The following is a 17,623-nucleotide window of genomic DNA, read 5'->3' as shown; positions in this document are numbered from 1 at the left end:
ATGGACTTGAGGATATGGGGAGGGGGAAGGGTAAACTGTGACAAAGCGAGAGAGAGACCTGGACATATATACACTACCAAACCTAAGACAGAGAGCTAGTGGGAAGCAGCTGCATAGCACAGGGAGATCAGCTCGGTGTTTTGTGACCGCCTAGAGGGGTGGGATAGGGAGGGTGGGAGGGAGGGAGATGCAAGTGGCAAGAGATATGGGAACATATGTATATATATAACTGATTCATTTTGTTGTGAAGCTGAAACTAACATACTATTGTAAAGAAATTATACTCCAATAAAGATGTTAAAATGAAATAAAATAAAATAAAATAAAATTGCACCAAAAGAAACCCTAGGAATAAACCTGACCAAGGAGGTAAAAGACTTATATGCTGAGAACTATAAAACATTAATAAAGGAAATTAAAGAGGATTCAAAGAAATGGAACGATATCCCATGCTCTTGGATTGGAAGAGTTAATATTGTTAAAATGACAATACTACCCAAAGCATTCTGCGGATTTTTCGTGATCCTTATCAAATTACCCATGATATTTTTCACAGAACTAGAACAAATAATGCAAAAATTTATATGGAACCATAAAAGATCCAGAATTGCCAAAGCAATGCTGAGGAAAAAAAACAAAGCAGGAGACATAACTCTCCCAGACTTCAGACAATACTACAAAACTACAGTAATCAAAACAGTGTGGTATTGATACAAAAATAGACATAAGGATCAATGGAACAGAATAGAGAGCCCAGAAATAAATCCACATGGTCAATTAATCTTTGACAACGGAGGCAAGAATATAAAATGGGAAGAAGTTCTTCAGCAAGTAGTGCTGGGAAAGTTAGCTGCATGTAAATCAATGAAGTTAGAATACACTCTCACACCATACACAAAAGTAAACTTAAAATGGCTTAGTGACTCAAACATAAGACATAATACCATAAAACTCCTAGAAGAGAGCACAGGCAAAACATTCTCTGACATAAGTTACAGCAGTGTTTTCTTAGGTCAGTCTCCCAAGACAATAGAAATAAAAACAAAAATAAATAAATGGGACCTAGTCAAACTTACAAGATTTTGCACAGCAAAGGAAACCATAAAAAAGAAAAATGAAGAAACCTACAGAATGGGAGAAAATATTAGCAAATGATGCGACTGAGAAGGGCTTAATCTCCAAAATATACAAACAGCTCATACAACTCAAAAACAAACAACCCAATAAAAAATGTGTAGAAGACCTTAATCGACATTTCTCTAAAGAAGACATACAGATGGCCGGTAGGCACATGAAAGGATGCTCAATACCACTAATTATTAGAGAAATGCAAATCAGAACTACAGTGAGGTATCACCTCACACTGGTCAGAATGGCTATCATCAAAAAAGTCTCCAAACAGTAAATGCTGGAGAGGGTGTGGAGAAAGGGGAACCCTCCTACACTGTTGGTGGGAATGTAAATTGGGGCAGCCACTATGGAGAACAGTATGGAGGTGCCTCAGAAAACTAAAAATACAATTACCATATGATCCAGCAATCCCAGTCCTGGGCATATACCCGGACAAAACTATAATTCAAAAAGATACATACACCCCTGTGTTCATGGCAGCACTATTCACAATAGCCAAAACATGGAAACAACCTAAATGTCCATTGGCAGATGAATGGATAAAGAAAATGTGGTACACATATACAATGGAATATTACTCAGCCATTAAAAAGAACAAAATACTGCCATTTGCAGCAACATGGATGCAACTAGAGTTTATCATACTAAGTGAAGTAAGTCAGAAAGAGAAAGACAAATACCATATGATATCACTTACATGTGGAATCTAAAATATGGCACAAATGAACCTACCTACAAAGCAGAAATTCATAGAGATAGAGAACAGATTTGTGGCTTCCAAGGGTTGGGTGGGAGGGAGAGGGGTGGACTAGGAGTTTGGGATCGGTAGATGCAAACTATTATATATAGAATGGATAAACAATATGGTCCTACTGTACAGCACAGGAAACTATATCCAATCTCCTAGGATAAACCATAATGGAAAAGAATATTAAAAAACTGCATATATTTCTATAACTGAGTCACTTTGCTATACAGCAGAAATTGGCACAACATTGTAAATCAACTAGACTTCACTTTAAAAAAAGAATTATGAGGGCTTCCCTGGTGGCGCAGTGGTTGAGAGTCCACCTGCTGATGCAGGGGACGTGGGTTCGTGCCCCGGTCCGGGAAGAACCCACATGCCTCGGAGCAGCTGGGCCCATGAGCCATGGCTGCTGAACCTGTGCATCCAGAGCCTGTGCTCTGCAACGGGAGAGGCCACAACAGTGAGAGGCCCGTGTACCACAAAAAAAAAAAAAAGAAAAGAAAAAAGAGAATTATGAGAGAAAGTATGTAGCCGGTTTAATTAATAAAATTCGAGAATTTTAAATTGCTGCAGCCCTTATGAACAGTATGAAGATTCCTCAAAAATTTAATAGAACTACCATATGATCCAGGTATTCCACTTCTGGGTATTTATTCAAAGAATATGAAAACAGTAATGTGAATATTTATATTCACCTCTATGTTCATGATTTACAGTATCCAAGATATGGAAACAACCTAAGTGCCCATCAACAGATGATGGATAGAGAAGATGTGAGATATATATATATACAATGAAATACTACTCAGCCATAAAACAATGCAATCTTGCCATTTGCAACAACATGGATGGACCTTGAACATCTTATGCTAAATTAAGTAAGTCAGATGGAGAAAGACAAATACAGTATGATTTCACTCACATATGGAATATAAAAAAAAACAAGCAAACAAACCAAAATAAATAACCAAACCAAACAAACCTGGAGATACTGAGAACAGAGTAGTGGTTACCAGATGGGAAGGGGTGGGAGGGGGGTGTGAAATGGGCAAAGGGGGTCAGTTGTATGGTGACAGATAGAAACTAAACTTTTGGTGGTGAACACACTGTACTGTATACTGAAAAAGAAATATAATGGGGTTTTCCTGGTGGCGCAGTGGTTGAGAGTCCACCTGCCGATGCAGGGGACACGGGTTCGTGCCCTGGTCCGGGAAGATCCCACATGCCGCGGAGCGGCTAGGCCCGTGAGCCATGGCCGCTGAGCCTGCGCATCCGGAGCCTGTGCTCCGCAATGGGAGAGGCCACAACAGTGAGAGGCCCGTGTACCGCAAAGAAAAAAAAAAGGAAATATGATGTTTTACACATGATACTTATGTTATAAACCAATATTACATCAATAACTTTTTAAATAAAAAAGGAAGATGTGGTATATATATATATATATATATATATATATATATATATATATATATACACACAATAGAATTCTAGTAAGCCATAAAAAAAGAATAAAATTCTGCCATTTGCAGCAACGTGGATGAAGCTAGAGATTATTATGCTTAGTGAAATAAGTTAGAGAAAGACATGTCATGTATGATATCACTTATATGTGGAATCTAAAAACTAATACAAATAAGTGTATAGCAAAACAGACTCAACAGACATAGAAAACAAACTTACGGTTACCAAAGAGGAGAGGAAGTGAGGAAGTGGGGGTACTGCATTAACAAACTACTGTATATAAAACAGATAATCAACAAGGATATGCTGTACTGCACAGAGAATTATACCAATGATCTTGTAATAACGTATAATGGATTATAATCTAAAAAAATATGAATCACTTTGCTGCACACCTGAAACTAACAATATTGGAAATCAACTATACTTCAATTAAAAAATATGTTAGTGCCTTATAGCTTGATAAAAATGCACATGGATTTTTAATCACATTAAAGCACAGAATGTGGTACACATTATGTACAATGGAATATTTATATTTTTCAACCATTAAAAAGAAGGAAATCTTGTAATTTGCAACACCATGGTTGAACCTGGAGGACATTATTCTAGTTGAAATAAGCCAGACAAAGTAAAAAAAAAAAAGTTGATTTCGTATAAACAGAGAGAGTAGAATGGTAGTTGCTACAGGCTGGGGGGAGGGAGAAATGGGGTGATATAGATCAAATGGTACAAATTTTCAGTTATGAGAAGAATGAGTTCTGAGGATCTAATGTATGGCATGGTGACTATAGTTAATAACATGCTACTGTGTACTTAAAAGTCCCGAGAGTAAATCTTAGTATTCTCAGAACAACAACAAAAAAAGCGTTAATTATGTGAGGTGATGGATTTGTTAATTATACTGATCTTGGTAATCATTTCACAAATGTATATCAAATCGTGTTATACACTCTAAATATATACAATTATATTTGTCAATTTTTCCCAATTACTCTTCAACAAAGTTCAAAAAAGACATTTTAAGACAAAACCAGAATAACTTATTTTTACTTTAATAATTCAAAATATTTATTAGTATTCTGTCAGTCTGCTCCTAGAGGAGCAGGGAAACAACAGTGAACAAAACAGTTAACAGCTCTACTGTTGTGGAGTCTGTGTTTTAGTGGGAGACACATGATACACTAATCAAAATACAACATAATGCCAGAGAGAGACAAATGCTATGAAAAAATAAAGGGATAGAGTCTGAAGGAGGTTGCTATTTGGGGCAGATGATCAGGAAAACCTCTCTACAGAAGGGGACATTTAACAGAGAGCAGAAGGAAGAAAGGAGGTGAGCTGCAGCTCTGGAGGAGGAGCACCCGGTGGGCGCACATTAGAAATCTGAAGGCACAGCCGAAGGGACGGCTGACGGGGTGGAAGGTTTGTTACAGTGTGAGGGAGAAATTTCCTTTATTATATTACCATTATTTCGGGTACTGTTCATAGTCATACAAGTACTGGATCACTCATATAGTAAATATTTCTCGCGAGCCTATAAACCACACTCGGGCTCAGTGCTGGGGATAGTGGCCTATCACAAAATAAATATAAAATTCCACCTTGTGATGGACAAGTGCATGGTGTGTAGGCCAGGGGCATCCTGCCCTGTTTTGGGGGGTTTGCCTGAGAAGGCTACATTCTAGCTGAGAGGTGAAGGGTGAGAAGAGTTAACCAGATGACAAGTGGGAAAAGCAGTATTCCAGGCAGAGAGAGCAGCATGTGCAAAAGCCCTGTGGCCACAGGGAACATGCAGGGAGCAGCTAAGAGTAGTGAAGTCTGGGTGGAGGTACAGCAGGAAGACGTGGCAGAGACAGAGAATGCAGGGCTGTCCTCCTGTAGCCCGACTGAGGACGTGGTCTGTGAACTGTGAGCAGCTGGAGGCCACTGAAGTGTTTTAAGTCAATTAAGAGTCTCAGAGCTTGGAGATTCCTTAAGAACTTGAGAAGTACAGTTAGAAGTTGGGCAGGTTTCACTGTGCCTCTACTTGTTCAGGTTTTCCTACAGGTTTATTTTGATCCATCCAATGAAAACTTTAGCAGCTTTAAAAAAAATTATCTAATGTAATAACATGAATGGGATTACACTAAGCAATAAAGTCTCAAAGAATTCCCATTCCAGGATTAGTCAAAGTTTTCTATTTTTATTAGATCATACTTGTTTATTATCCAGAAATCCCAAATATACGTTCTGTGAAGAACTAGCCCAAAATGTATCTCAGAGTGTCAAACTCTAAATTCTGCTCTGAAAATGCAGTTGAAGGAAGTGTACAGTTTTGGACTCTGGAATTGGAGTAAGACGTAGAGATAAAAAATGGAACCAAGGACCATATTTGGAGATTATTCTCCATGAGAAGGATAATAAAGACCTGCCTAATAATGATAATAATTAGATAAGAAATAAGATAAGATAATAATTAGATAAGAAAAGGTGTTATGGAACTTCTGTTCCAGCACAATCAGTCCAGTGCCCATAGCACAATCAGTCCAGTGCCCACAAACCACTTATCTAGCAGCTGAGATATAAAGAATGCTCCGATGGGACTTCCCTGGTGGTGCAGTGGGTAAGATTCCAAGGTCCCAAGGCAGGGGGCCTGGGTCTGATCCCTGGTCAGGGAACTAGATCCCACATGCATGCCACAACTAAGAATTCACATGCCACAACTAAGGATCCCACCTGCCACCACTAAGGAGCCCATGTGCTGCAACTAAGGAGCCTGCCAGCTGCAACTAAGGAGACTGCTGCCTGAAACTAAGGAGCACATGTGCCACAACTAAGGAGCAGGAGAGCCACACCTAAGGATCCTGCGACTTCAGTAGTTGCAGCATGCAGGCTCAGTAGTTGTGGCTCATGGGGTCTAGAGCACAGGCTCAGTAGTTGTGGTGCATGGTCTTAGTTGCTCCGTGGCATGTGGGATCTTCCAGGACCAGGGATCGAACCGGATTCTCAACCACTGCGCCACCGGGGAAGCCTGGATCTGATTATTAATGTTTCCTGTACTGGCTGCTTTCCCTTCTCTGTCTCATTTCCTACCCCCACCCCCACCCCCCACCATCATTTCATGGAATCACCTACTAAATAAACTATTTCACTTGGATTCTTGTCTTTTGGAAAATCCCAAAGTAAGAAAGTAATGGAATGTAATTTAGAACAGAGTTCTTTTAACTCTGGCTTGTGAGCCTAAGTTTATTGTAAAACCTTGTATTATAAAATACAAGGGGCATTTCTAACAACCAGGAGAGAGGAAGGTGGGATAAGGGAGTAGAAATAAATATTTTAAAGCAATTTAAAAGAACAAAGAGCTTGATAGAAAGATGAACGGTCATACATTTGTGATATTCCTAAGTGAAATAATACCTTAACTGTATTAGGAGGTTCAGCTTTCCTAACTCTGTAGTTAATTTTAAAATTAAAAGAAAATATGAATCCATCTTTGGGCTAATAAAACAAAATAGTTGTCATGTTTTAGATTTCTTCTTACATACTCTATAGATTTCCTGCCCCTGACCTCAACACACACACAAAATTATCACAATAGCAATTCTAAACTGAATTCACAGTCTTGGGAATAAATGTGCTTATTTTTAGTTTGTATTTTATTTGTTCTGTAATTTTGATTGACAATCAAATCTGTTCAGGAATATATGATTATTTAACACTTTTATGATTAAGCTTTTATTATTTTTGAAAAAGAATACAAAGTAGAACAAATGAAAACTATTATTCCAGCAACAAGTAATGGGTGAGTCATATCCTTATTATTAAGAGATTAAGTGCCCAGATAAACTATCAGTTTTCAAGGTACAATATTAGCCTGGCCACCAATCTCTACATCTTCCCATGAAGCTAGTTTCAAAAACAAAGATGTAAGAAATTTCTAGCAAAATAAATGAAAATTCACCCCTTAAAAACACTATGTTGCACATTCTTGTATGAAAGCACTTTGTAAAATAGGGCTGTTATTTCCAAATTCCACCCTCCTTGGAGAAGATTCATTCTGAATCCTTCCCCCAGGACTCTGCTGCATAATAGACCAGATTAAAAAATGAAGATGGAAGTGTCTTGATTGCTTGACCCGACAAATGAAATTTCAGAATATTTCCCTCAAATCTGCTGCATCTACGGACTACCATATCTGTTTGCTAATTTCGACAGATTCAGACAAATGATATGTGATCAGCAAAAGAAGATTCTCACTTCATGATAATTAATGGATTTCAAAGGAACCCTAAAAAGCATGCTAAAAAGTCTCAATTCATCAAAATAACGCTCATTTACCCAAGAAGCACCAACTTTGTAAATATATGTGTGAGTATATATATCATCATTTATTCATTCACATAATAAAATTTATTCAGCACCTATTATTTGCCAGATGCTGGGACAGGTATTAGGACATAAAAACCCTTTCCTTGACCTTGAATGTCTATAGATGGAAAGAGAGTAAAAGAATCATATATAAAATAGATGCAATAAAATGTTCCAAGTGTCATATTGCGTAACAAGTCTACTAATCCATTCACAGATTCATCCAACAACTCTGTACACCTACTGTGTGCTAAAGATCACTTCAATTACAAGTAATTGAGGGGCAGAGTTACCTGAAAGGAAAGATAGTTTGTTATTTTAAACACATAATGGTACAATTCTATACATGTGTATTACCTGGGTAATTGAGGAAAACTTATTAAATATCTTTCCTTTGCAAGCCAAGAAAAGAAATGAAAGCCCAAACCAGTTAAAAAATGGTGTTAGAGAGCCATAAAATAATTGTCCTTACCAGGAATACAGAATTGTTCCTACAACAGATGTAAGTTTGCTGCTTTCTTGTTTTTGCTTTGCCAGGCCAAAGTCAGCTACAATTCAAGAAACAAAACAATTTGATTATATTTTCCCAGAATTAGCATTGTTCCTTAGCTTTTGACATTCTGCAAAAACAAAACAAAACAAAACAAAGAAAAAAGCTATTACAATTCACAAGAGAAAGCTTTTCTTGTTTTCCCTGTCAAAATGCCCCATGCACCAATCTTCTGAACCACTCCCAGCCTTCATTAATTGTGTACGTACATTAGGTCATTATGCTATATATATTGACATAATGAGGTTTCATTAAAAAATATTAAAAGAGTCTTTCTGACTGGAAGATAGGACAAAGTACTTATTGAACTTGTGATTCTACTTTTTTTTTTTTTTTTTTTCTGTACGCGGGCCTCTCACTGTTTTGGCCTCTCCCCTTGCGGAGCACAGGCTCTGGACGCGCAGGCTCAGCGGCCATGGCTTATGGGCCCAGCCGCTCCGCGGCATGTGGGATCTTCCTGGACCAGGGAATGAACCTGTGTCCCCTGCATCGGCAGGTGGACTCTCAACCACTGCGCCACCAGGGAAGCCCCGTGATTCTACTTTTTTAGATTACCCTTCATAATTTTCAAATAAATAAAATGAATCTAATGTTTTGGCATATGAAAGTCATCACCTCATCCGGCTAAAAAATTAAACAAATATGGTAAGCCTACATAATCACCATGAAGGTCTGAAAACCTGAAATGGATGGTATCTATTTGTACAACGTCATAGTAAATAATAATATTCACAATCATCTCAAAATACTTATATAATAATATAATTATATTAATACAATGGATTCTAATTTTTAAACTAGAACACTAAATATTTATATTTAATATTAGCATTAGCTATATTTTTCAAAGCACCTTCACATACTTCTATTTTTTAAGCCACTCAATAACTTAGATCAAAGTGGTAGAAACAGATATTATTCCTATTATCATTGTATGGATTTACAAACATTTCAAGAGGTTTAATTACTAGAATTAAACAAAAAGACAGTGTTGAACCAGGGCAAAAATTCAAGTTGCTATTCCAAATAAAGTTTGATGTTCACAATATCACTTTTTAAGTGTACTAAATATGTATGGAATTTCACTGTGATGAATTTTAATAAAAAGTATTTGATTATCTATTCTAAAGTGTCTTTGACAGGTTGAAAATATTCTGAAGTACCTTTGACTTCAAAGTAATATTAATTCATGTTATTAATAACAATATCCATTTACAAAACAACAACCTTGAACTAGCACAAATTTAGCTGCTTACATATATTGTCTGTTTTAATACTCAACAGTGCAATAGGAATTATTATAGTTAGTGCCTGTTAGTGCTTAAAGGCAAGGACTCTGGAACCAAACAGTCTCAGTTCAAATCCTGGCTTCATTATGTGCTACCTGAGTAACCCTGGGCAAGTTATTTAATCTCTCTTTGCAATAGTTTTCTTATCTGTAAAATAGTGATTGTAATAATATAGAGAGTAGAGCTATAATATTAAAATCTGAATAAGTTAACACATGCAAATGTAGTATAGCATAGCGATAATCAACTGATGTATATCTCTATTTAATCTTCACAACCACCCATTTTATATATGAAGAAACTGAGGCTCAAAGAGAATTAGTGCCTTGCTCAGGGTTTCTCAGGGAGAAATGAACAGAGTTAGACATGAATTTGATGTTGCTCAATTCTAAAGCCCCAAATTCTTATCAAAACAGAATACAATACTGACAACAAAGAAAAATCAGGCCCAAATCATTTTATTTGCAAATTCAACCAAACACTTAAGGGATAAATATCAGTTATGCATAAACTCTACCAGAAAATAGAAGAGGAGAGAACACTTCCTAACTCATTTTATGAAGTCAACATTACCCTGAACAAGTCCATACAAAGACATTACAAGAAAAGAAAAGCACAGAACAGTATTCCCCATGAGAATAGATACAAAAAATAAGTAAATCCAATCTAGGGATATATTAAAAAGGATAACACATAATAACCAAGTGGGGTTTATGCCAAAAATACAATGCTGATCCAACATTTAAAAATTAATCAATATAGTTCACCAGATCAGAACATTAGAGAAGGAAATCGTATGAACATCTCAATAGTTGTATAAGAAGAATTTGAGAAAATTCAGTATCTATTCCTTTTAGCAAAGTGGAAAATAGACAGGCATTTCCTTAACCTGATAAATGGCATCTACGAAAAACCTACAGCTAACTTTCTAGTTAATGTTAAAAGATTGAATGTCTTTCCCTTAAGATCAAAAAAACAAGGCTGGATGTTATCTTGACTTATGGTGACCATTTCACAGTATATAACAAATATCGAATCATTATGTTACACAGCTGAAACTAATACAATGTTGTAGGTCAATTATATCTCAATTAAAGCAAAGAAGAAAAATAAAAAAGATATAGCCATCTTGTTAATATATTGATAGATATTTTGAAGAGATTGTCATATAAGAACATTTTTAATGTGCCTTGATAACTGAATTTTTCAAATAAATCAGAAAACATTCTCTCTTTCCTTTCAAAAAAAAGAAAGAAAGAAAACATACTAATTACAATACCATCATAGGAACAAATATCTAGGAATAATATGACAAAGGACATGAAAGACCTATGCAGGGAAAATTATAAAATTTCGTTACAGAGTCATTAAAGAAGATTAAAATTAATGGAGAGAAAGTCCAAATTCATGGACTGGGATTTTCAATATTATATAGATTTCATTCTTCCTAAACTAATTTATGTAATTCCAATCATATGTCTTCATATTTTGGGCAGAACTTCACAAATTGAGTATAAAATTCATATAGAAATAGAAACTGCCAAGAGGAGCCATGGAGTTTAATATAAAAGAGGACAAAGTTTTCTATAGTATATTAAGAATTATTACAAGGCTATAGTAATTAAGACAAGGTAGTATAAACTCAAGGATACAAAGAGAAAAAGGCAAGGATGTCCACTCTTACCATTCCTATTCAAGATTGTACTACACATCCAAGTAAGTACAATAATTGCATACAAATTTTTGTGCGAAGATAATTTTTTATTTCTCTTTGATAGATTCCTTGGAGTGGGATTACTGGATCCTATGATAAGTGTATGTTTAATTTCATAAAAAACTACCAAGTCAAAATATTTTCCATTGTGTTCTCAACAGAAATGTATGAGAGTTCTAGTTGCTTCTGCCTCCTCACCAGCATTTTAAGTTATCAGGGGTTTTTTAATTAGCCATTTTAACCAGTATGTAGTGATAGCTCAGTATAGCTTTCATTTGCATTTCCCAAATGACGAATGGTGCTGAACATTTTTTATGTATTTATTTGCCATCTGTGTATCTTCTTCAGTGAAGTGCTTGTTCAAAGTTTGACCCATTTTGTCATGGGGTTGTTTGTTTTCTTATTACTGAGCTTTCTTATTATTTGTATTATTGATACTAATTCTTTGTCAGATAGATGATCTACAAATATTTTCTCCTTGTCTTCAACTTGTTTTTTTCATCCTCTTAGTAATAACTTTCATAGAACAGAAGTTTTAAACATTAATGAAGTTCAATGAATTAATTTATATTATGGTTTTTATGTTATAGTTTATTTTCATTTATTTATTTTACTCTGGCTGTGCTGGGTCTTCTTTTGGCAAGTGGGCCTCCCTAGTTGCAGTGTGTGGGCTTTCTAGTTGTGTGTGTGGGCTCTAGAGCATGCAGGCTTAGTTGCAGTATGTGGGATCTTAGTTCCCTGACAAGGGATCAAACCTGGGCCGCCTGCATTGTGAGCACGGAGACTTAACCACTGGACCACCAGGGAAGTCCCTTGATGTTATAGTTAAGAAATATTTGCCTAGTCCAGGCTATTCTGCTGAAGAGGCCACATAGAGAAGAGGGGTCCTGGTGAATGAGAGGCCAAGTTCCAGACAAAAGCCAGAACTAATTGCCCATCATGTGAGTGAGCCTTCTTGGAAGTGGACTCCCAGGCCAAGTCAAGGCTTCAGATGATGCAGCCCTGGCTGACAGCTTGACTGAAGCCTCATGAGAGACCTTGAGCCAGAATCATCCAGCTAAGCTGCTGCTGGATTCCTGCCCCTTGAAATGGTGAGAAAATAAATGTTTGTTGTCTTAAGCCACTAAGCTTTGTGGTAATTGGTTACACAATAATGGATAATTAATACAACCACTATCACCTAGTCCAGGACACCATGAACTCTCATCCAGGCTACTGAACTATACTTTCTAAGCAGACTCCCCACAGCCATCACTACCCTCCAAAACATAATTCTCCATACGAGAGTCACAATGATCTTTGAAAGACCTAAAGCAGATATCACTACCTAAAGGTTAAAGTTCTTTAAAGGCTTCTGATAGATACTAAGAATAAAGACCAAACTCCTACCAGGCATAAAAGGCCATACATGATCTGGGTTTTCAGAAAGGTCTTTCTTGACCATACTATCAAAAACTCATCCCTGGGCTTCTCTGGTGACGCAGTGGCTGGGAGTCCGCCTGGCGATACAGGGGGCGTGGGTTCGTGCCCCGGTCGGGGAGGATCCCGCGTGCCACAGAGCGGCTGGGCCCATGGGCCATAGCTGCTGGGCCTGCGCATCTGGGGCCTGTGCTCTGCAGTGGGGGAGCACGCGTACCGCAAAAAAAAAAAAAAAAAAAAAAACAACTCATCCCTTTCCTCAATACTCTACTATTATATTTATTTAATTCTTACTATCTTTCAATCTGAAATTACTTTTTTTGTTTTTATTTACGTAATATTCATTTATGTATTGGGGTCTGTAATTCCTAACCAGAATGCAAGATTCATGAGAGCAAAGATTTTGTGTGGTTTATCACTGTAGACAGATGGAGATGTATCTTTCGATACATATATAGACATATATGAATATGTCTGAGTATATTTATCTATCTGTCCTCTCGATACAGTAGTACTACTGACAAATGAGAGGGCTAAGCTCTACAAGGTGTTTTTAAGAACTATGCAAAAGCTAGATGGCTTGCTATAACCTTTCCATTTCTCTATAGTGCAATGGAGAAAACTGGTAGAAATAGCATAGTGTTTCAATATTTTTGGGAGCTCACTATAATTTTGGCATACATAAACTTTGACCAACTTACTATCTAAAATAATACTTTGACTTTTAGTTCTAATGCTACATAGAAATTATCCTGTTTCTATAAAAATGCCACTGATTTTGAAAGGCAAAAAACCAAGGAGTGGCACTCACAATGACTCTACTCACTCCAGTTAATTGAGATAATGGCAGAAACTTGGACAGCTGTCTGCAAAATCACTGATGGTCAAGAAGTACTCTTAAAGAGGAAAAAATCTAATATTGTTTGGCTATTTAGAAAATTCTGGTAGCAGCATTAATGTTTTTATTACTCTTTCCACATCTGTGACCATATTTGGAGTGGAGGAAAAGGTTTTATTTCAGAAAGTGTGGTCATAACAGCATTCATGTGCTAAAATAGAAATTTTAAAATGACAACAGAAAACATTTTATATATAGCACATATTAAAAAGGGTAAAAACCCTCTCCTTTGGTAGAACAAATGATACCAAAAATGTTAAAGACTGTAGAATCTTTATGTTACAGCCTGAAGCTGTCAACTTTCAGATGGAAAAGATGTGTGGTTGAGACCCTAGATTCTTTCTCTGTTGTTTACTATCTGTGCAACATTGGTCACATCACTCACTACTCTGTGTTCTCAAAAAAATGGCCTATAAACTTCTCGCAGGGGTTGCTCAAATAAAACTATGACAATAGATGAGATGCACTTGGAAATACTGCACAGATATAAAGTGTTCCCATTCTTCTCCACATGAGCTTTCATCCATCACATGTCTGTCAGAAGCTCCCAAGTTCACAGCCAAGACAGAAAGCCCTAGTCTTTGTCTGGGGATTCACCCCTAGCCCTGTGAAGCACCTGCCTCTTCACACCCCATCTGGGATATCCCAAACCACAGATAACATCACATCTTCCCCACTTCCTAGGCTTGAAATCTCTGACACATCTCTCTTGCTCCTATACTTACTCACTCACCAGGTCTTATATCTGAATTTCCAATTGTTTCTGTGATCACAGTTTAAATATGCCCGTAGCCCAGGCCCTCTCTACTCCTGCAATAACTCAGGTGTACCTCATCAGAAAGCTTTTCCTTATAATCCATTCTACAAAGTATTTAACAGTGGAAAAATCTACCAACCCCTGCCTTCATCACAGTAGGTCCCCATTAAGTACCAGAAGGTCTCCTGATTACTATTCTTTATAAAGTTTCCAGCTGCCCTATCTGGCCTTCAAGATGGTACATGTACTCACTGATTCACTCATTTGTCCAACAAGTATCCACTAAGTATATACTGTGTTCCAGGTAACGGGCTAGGTACTAAAGATAAGATAGTAACCACATCAGAAACCATCCATATTGACACAACCCTTAGGACCAGTGGCAGAGATACACATTAAACCAAGAATCACACATATAAATGTAAATTTACAGTTAGGATAAGATCATTAAAGAACAGGTAGATATATGATATTATGAGAGGGTAATGTAAGGGACACAGCTGATTAGGAAAAGCTTCTGTGATAAAATGGTGGTTGAATGAATATATGAAGGAGGGCAGGTGTTAACTAGGTAAGAAAAGAAAGTGGAGAAGAGACTTCCATGCTGAGGAAGCTACATATACAAAGGTCCTGTGATCAAGGGAGCATGGTCCATTGAGGAACTGAGAAAAAGCCAGGCTTGCCAGAGGGTAGAGAATCAGGGATAAAGGACTCTGCAGGCCATGCTCAGGTGACTGACCTCTCTCATTATCAGCCAATCTAAAATGTCCACTCCAACAAAGTATTGGCCTCACCCTTGTACCACACTTGATTATGAGCACCTGGGTGCCCTTAAGCCTGCCTTTTCTTTGCCTGAAATGGCTTCCCTAAGGGAATACTATAAAGAGACTCAGTTAAAAGATGAACTCTAGAAGCAGACATGGTTCATCCCTGGCTCTGTCAACCAATTACTTGGGTGATTTAAGCAAGTTTCCTAACCTCTCTAAACTTCTTCATTATCTGTAAAGTTGGGAATGTACTTGAGAGTATTGGATGAGACAAAGGATGTATAACTTTTATCTCATAGTAAATAATCAAGAGATGTAGTTATGGGCAGTTTCTCCTATCCTTCAAAGCAGAGCTAAAATTTGTGTCATTTTAAAATGTCTTCCCTGAGCAAAATAAAAACAAGGAGTGACTCTGACAATTTTAGGAAGTGATAAGTTAAGATCCCCATAATACTTGGCAATGACAGAAGATTCTGCTTGAGCATAACTATACAAGAAGCCAGAATAAGGATGTCCACCTTGCAACCCCACTGCATCCACTATTCTGCCCTTTCCTTCTGCTTCAGTAAATGCAGAGGTAACCTTCAACTTTCATAGCAATGGAATTATCAGTAACATCCTGTCAGTGTAGGGCTGCACAGGGGATGAGAAGTGTTTCCCAGAAAGATGCTCAGAAAGTTCTCCTCAGAAAATCCCTGCCCCACTGGCACATCTGCCTCTGTAGATCATGCAGATTTCTAATCCCTACCCCCAAAACTTCCCTCTGACCTTCCTCCAAATGAAGTACAGCTGATATTTACAATATTATTTCTAATTCAACAAGTGAAAGTCTAATCAAGTCTAAAATGGAATTCCCTAAAATCCAGAAAATAGTTAACAAAATGGCAATAAGAACATACCTATCCATAATTACTTTAAATGTAAATGGAATAAATGTTCCAATCAAAAGACATAGAATGGCTGAATGGAAACAAAAACAAGACTCACGTATATGCTGCCTATAACAGACTCACTTCAGACCTAAAGACACACACAGACTGAAAGTGAGGGGATATAAAAAGATATTCCATGCAAGTGGAAATGAAAAAAAAGCAGAGGAAGCAATATTGATATTAGACAAAATAGACTTTAAAACAAAGATTTGTAACAAGAGACAAAGAAGGACATTACATAATGAGAAAAGGATCAATTCAACAAGAGAATATATACTTATGTATACATACGTATATACATATCCAACATAGGAGCACCTAAATATATAAAGCATATATTAGCAGACATAAAGGTAGAAATTGACAGTAACACAATAATAGTGGGGGACTTTAACACCCCACTTACATCAGTGGACAGATCATCCATACATAAAATCAGTAAGGTCTTAATGACACATTATACCAGCAATCTGGTATAGATTAGATATATTAATCTGTATATTAATAGATATATACAAAACATTCCAACCAAAAAAAGCAGAATACACATTCTTTTCAAGGGCACATGGAATATTCTCCAGGATAGATCACGTGCTAGCCCACAAACCACGTCTCAATAAATTTAAGAAGATTGAAATCACATAATGCATCTTTTCTGACCACAATGGTATGAGACTAGACATCAACTACTAAAAAAGAAAAAAAACTGTAAAAAACACAAACACGTGGAGTCCAAACAATATGCTACTAAACATCTAATGGGTCAGTGAAAAAAATCAAAGAGAAAAAAAAAAAACCTTGAGACAAATGAAAATGGAAACACAACAATCCAAAATCTATGAGATACAGCAAAAGCAGTTCTAAAAGCAATACAAGTCTGTCTCAGAAAATAAGAAAAACCCTAAAACAAAATCTAATCTTACACCTAAAAGAACTAGGAAAAAAAAACCAAAAACAACAAGCAAAACCCAAAGTTAGTAGAATGAAAAAAATATTACAGATCAGAGTGGAAATAAGTGAAATAGAGACTAAATACACAATACAAAAAAAATCAATGAAATAAAGAGTTGGTTCTTTGAAAAGTTAAACAAAATCGATAAACCTTTAGACAGACTCATCAAGAAAAAAGGGAGAGCACCCAAATAAATAAAATCAGAAATGAAAGAGAAGTTACACCTGACCCCACAGAAATAAAAGAACCATAAGAGATAACAATGAACAATTACATGTCAATAATATGGGTAACCTAAAAGAAATGGATAAATTTCTAGAAACATACAATCTCCCAAGACTAAACCAGGAAGAAATAGAAAATATGAACAGACCAATTACCAGTAAGGAAATTGAATCAGTAATAATAATAATAAAAAAAAACTTTGAACAAACTAAATTCCAGGACCAGACAGCTTCACAGGTGAATTCTATAAAATATTTAAAGAAGAATTAACACCTATCCTTTCCAAATTATTCCAAAAAATTAAAGAGGAACAAAATACTTCTGAACTCATTCTATAAGGCCAGAATCAACCTGATACCAAAATCAGACAAATACATCACACACACACACACAATTTACAGGTCAGTATCACTGATAAATATAGATGCAA

At 36.6% G+C, this 17,623-nt stretch overlaps 1 protein-coding gene across 2 annotated transcripts in view; it reads right to left on the bottom strand.

Annotated features, from left to right (window-relative positions):
• The window catches only part of NEK10 (NIMA related kinase 10), a 305,942-nt gene that overhangs the window by 191,434 nt on the left and 96,885 nt on the right, over positions 1-17,623 (bottom strand). The window contains exons 24-25 of one of the 2 annotated variants that reach the window (XM_032649885.1): positions 8,163-8,238; positions 7,844-7,983 (exon numbers count right to left, since the gene is read on the bottom strand). In XM_032649885.1, coding sequence (XP_032505776.1) covers positions 7,980-7,983; positions 8,163-8,238 — 80 coding nt within the window. In that variant the 3' untranslated portion in view covers positions 7,844-7,979. Of the gene's footprint in view, positions 1-7,843; positions 7,984-8,162; positions 8,239-17,623 lie in introns of those variants that run through there. The other variant, XM_032649886.1, reaches the window with a different exon arrangement.

The sequence above is a fragment of the Phocoena sinus genome, chromosome 11, assembly GCF_008692025.1.
Source record: "Phocoena sinus isolate mPhoSin1 chromosome 11, mPhoSin1.pri, whole genome shotgun sequence".
Lineage (NCBI taxonomy): Eukaryota > Metazoa > Chordata > Mammalia > Artiodactyla > Phocoenidae > Phocoena > Phocoena sinus.
The sequence above is the reverse complement of the archived record's forward strand: the minus strand, read 5'-3'. Positions and strand labels throughout refer to the sequence as shown.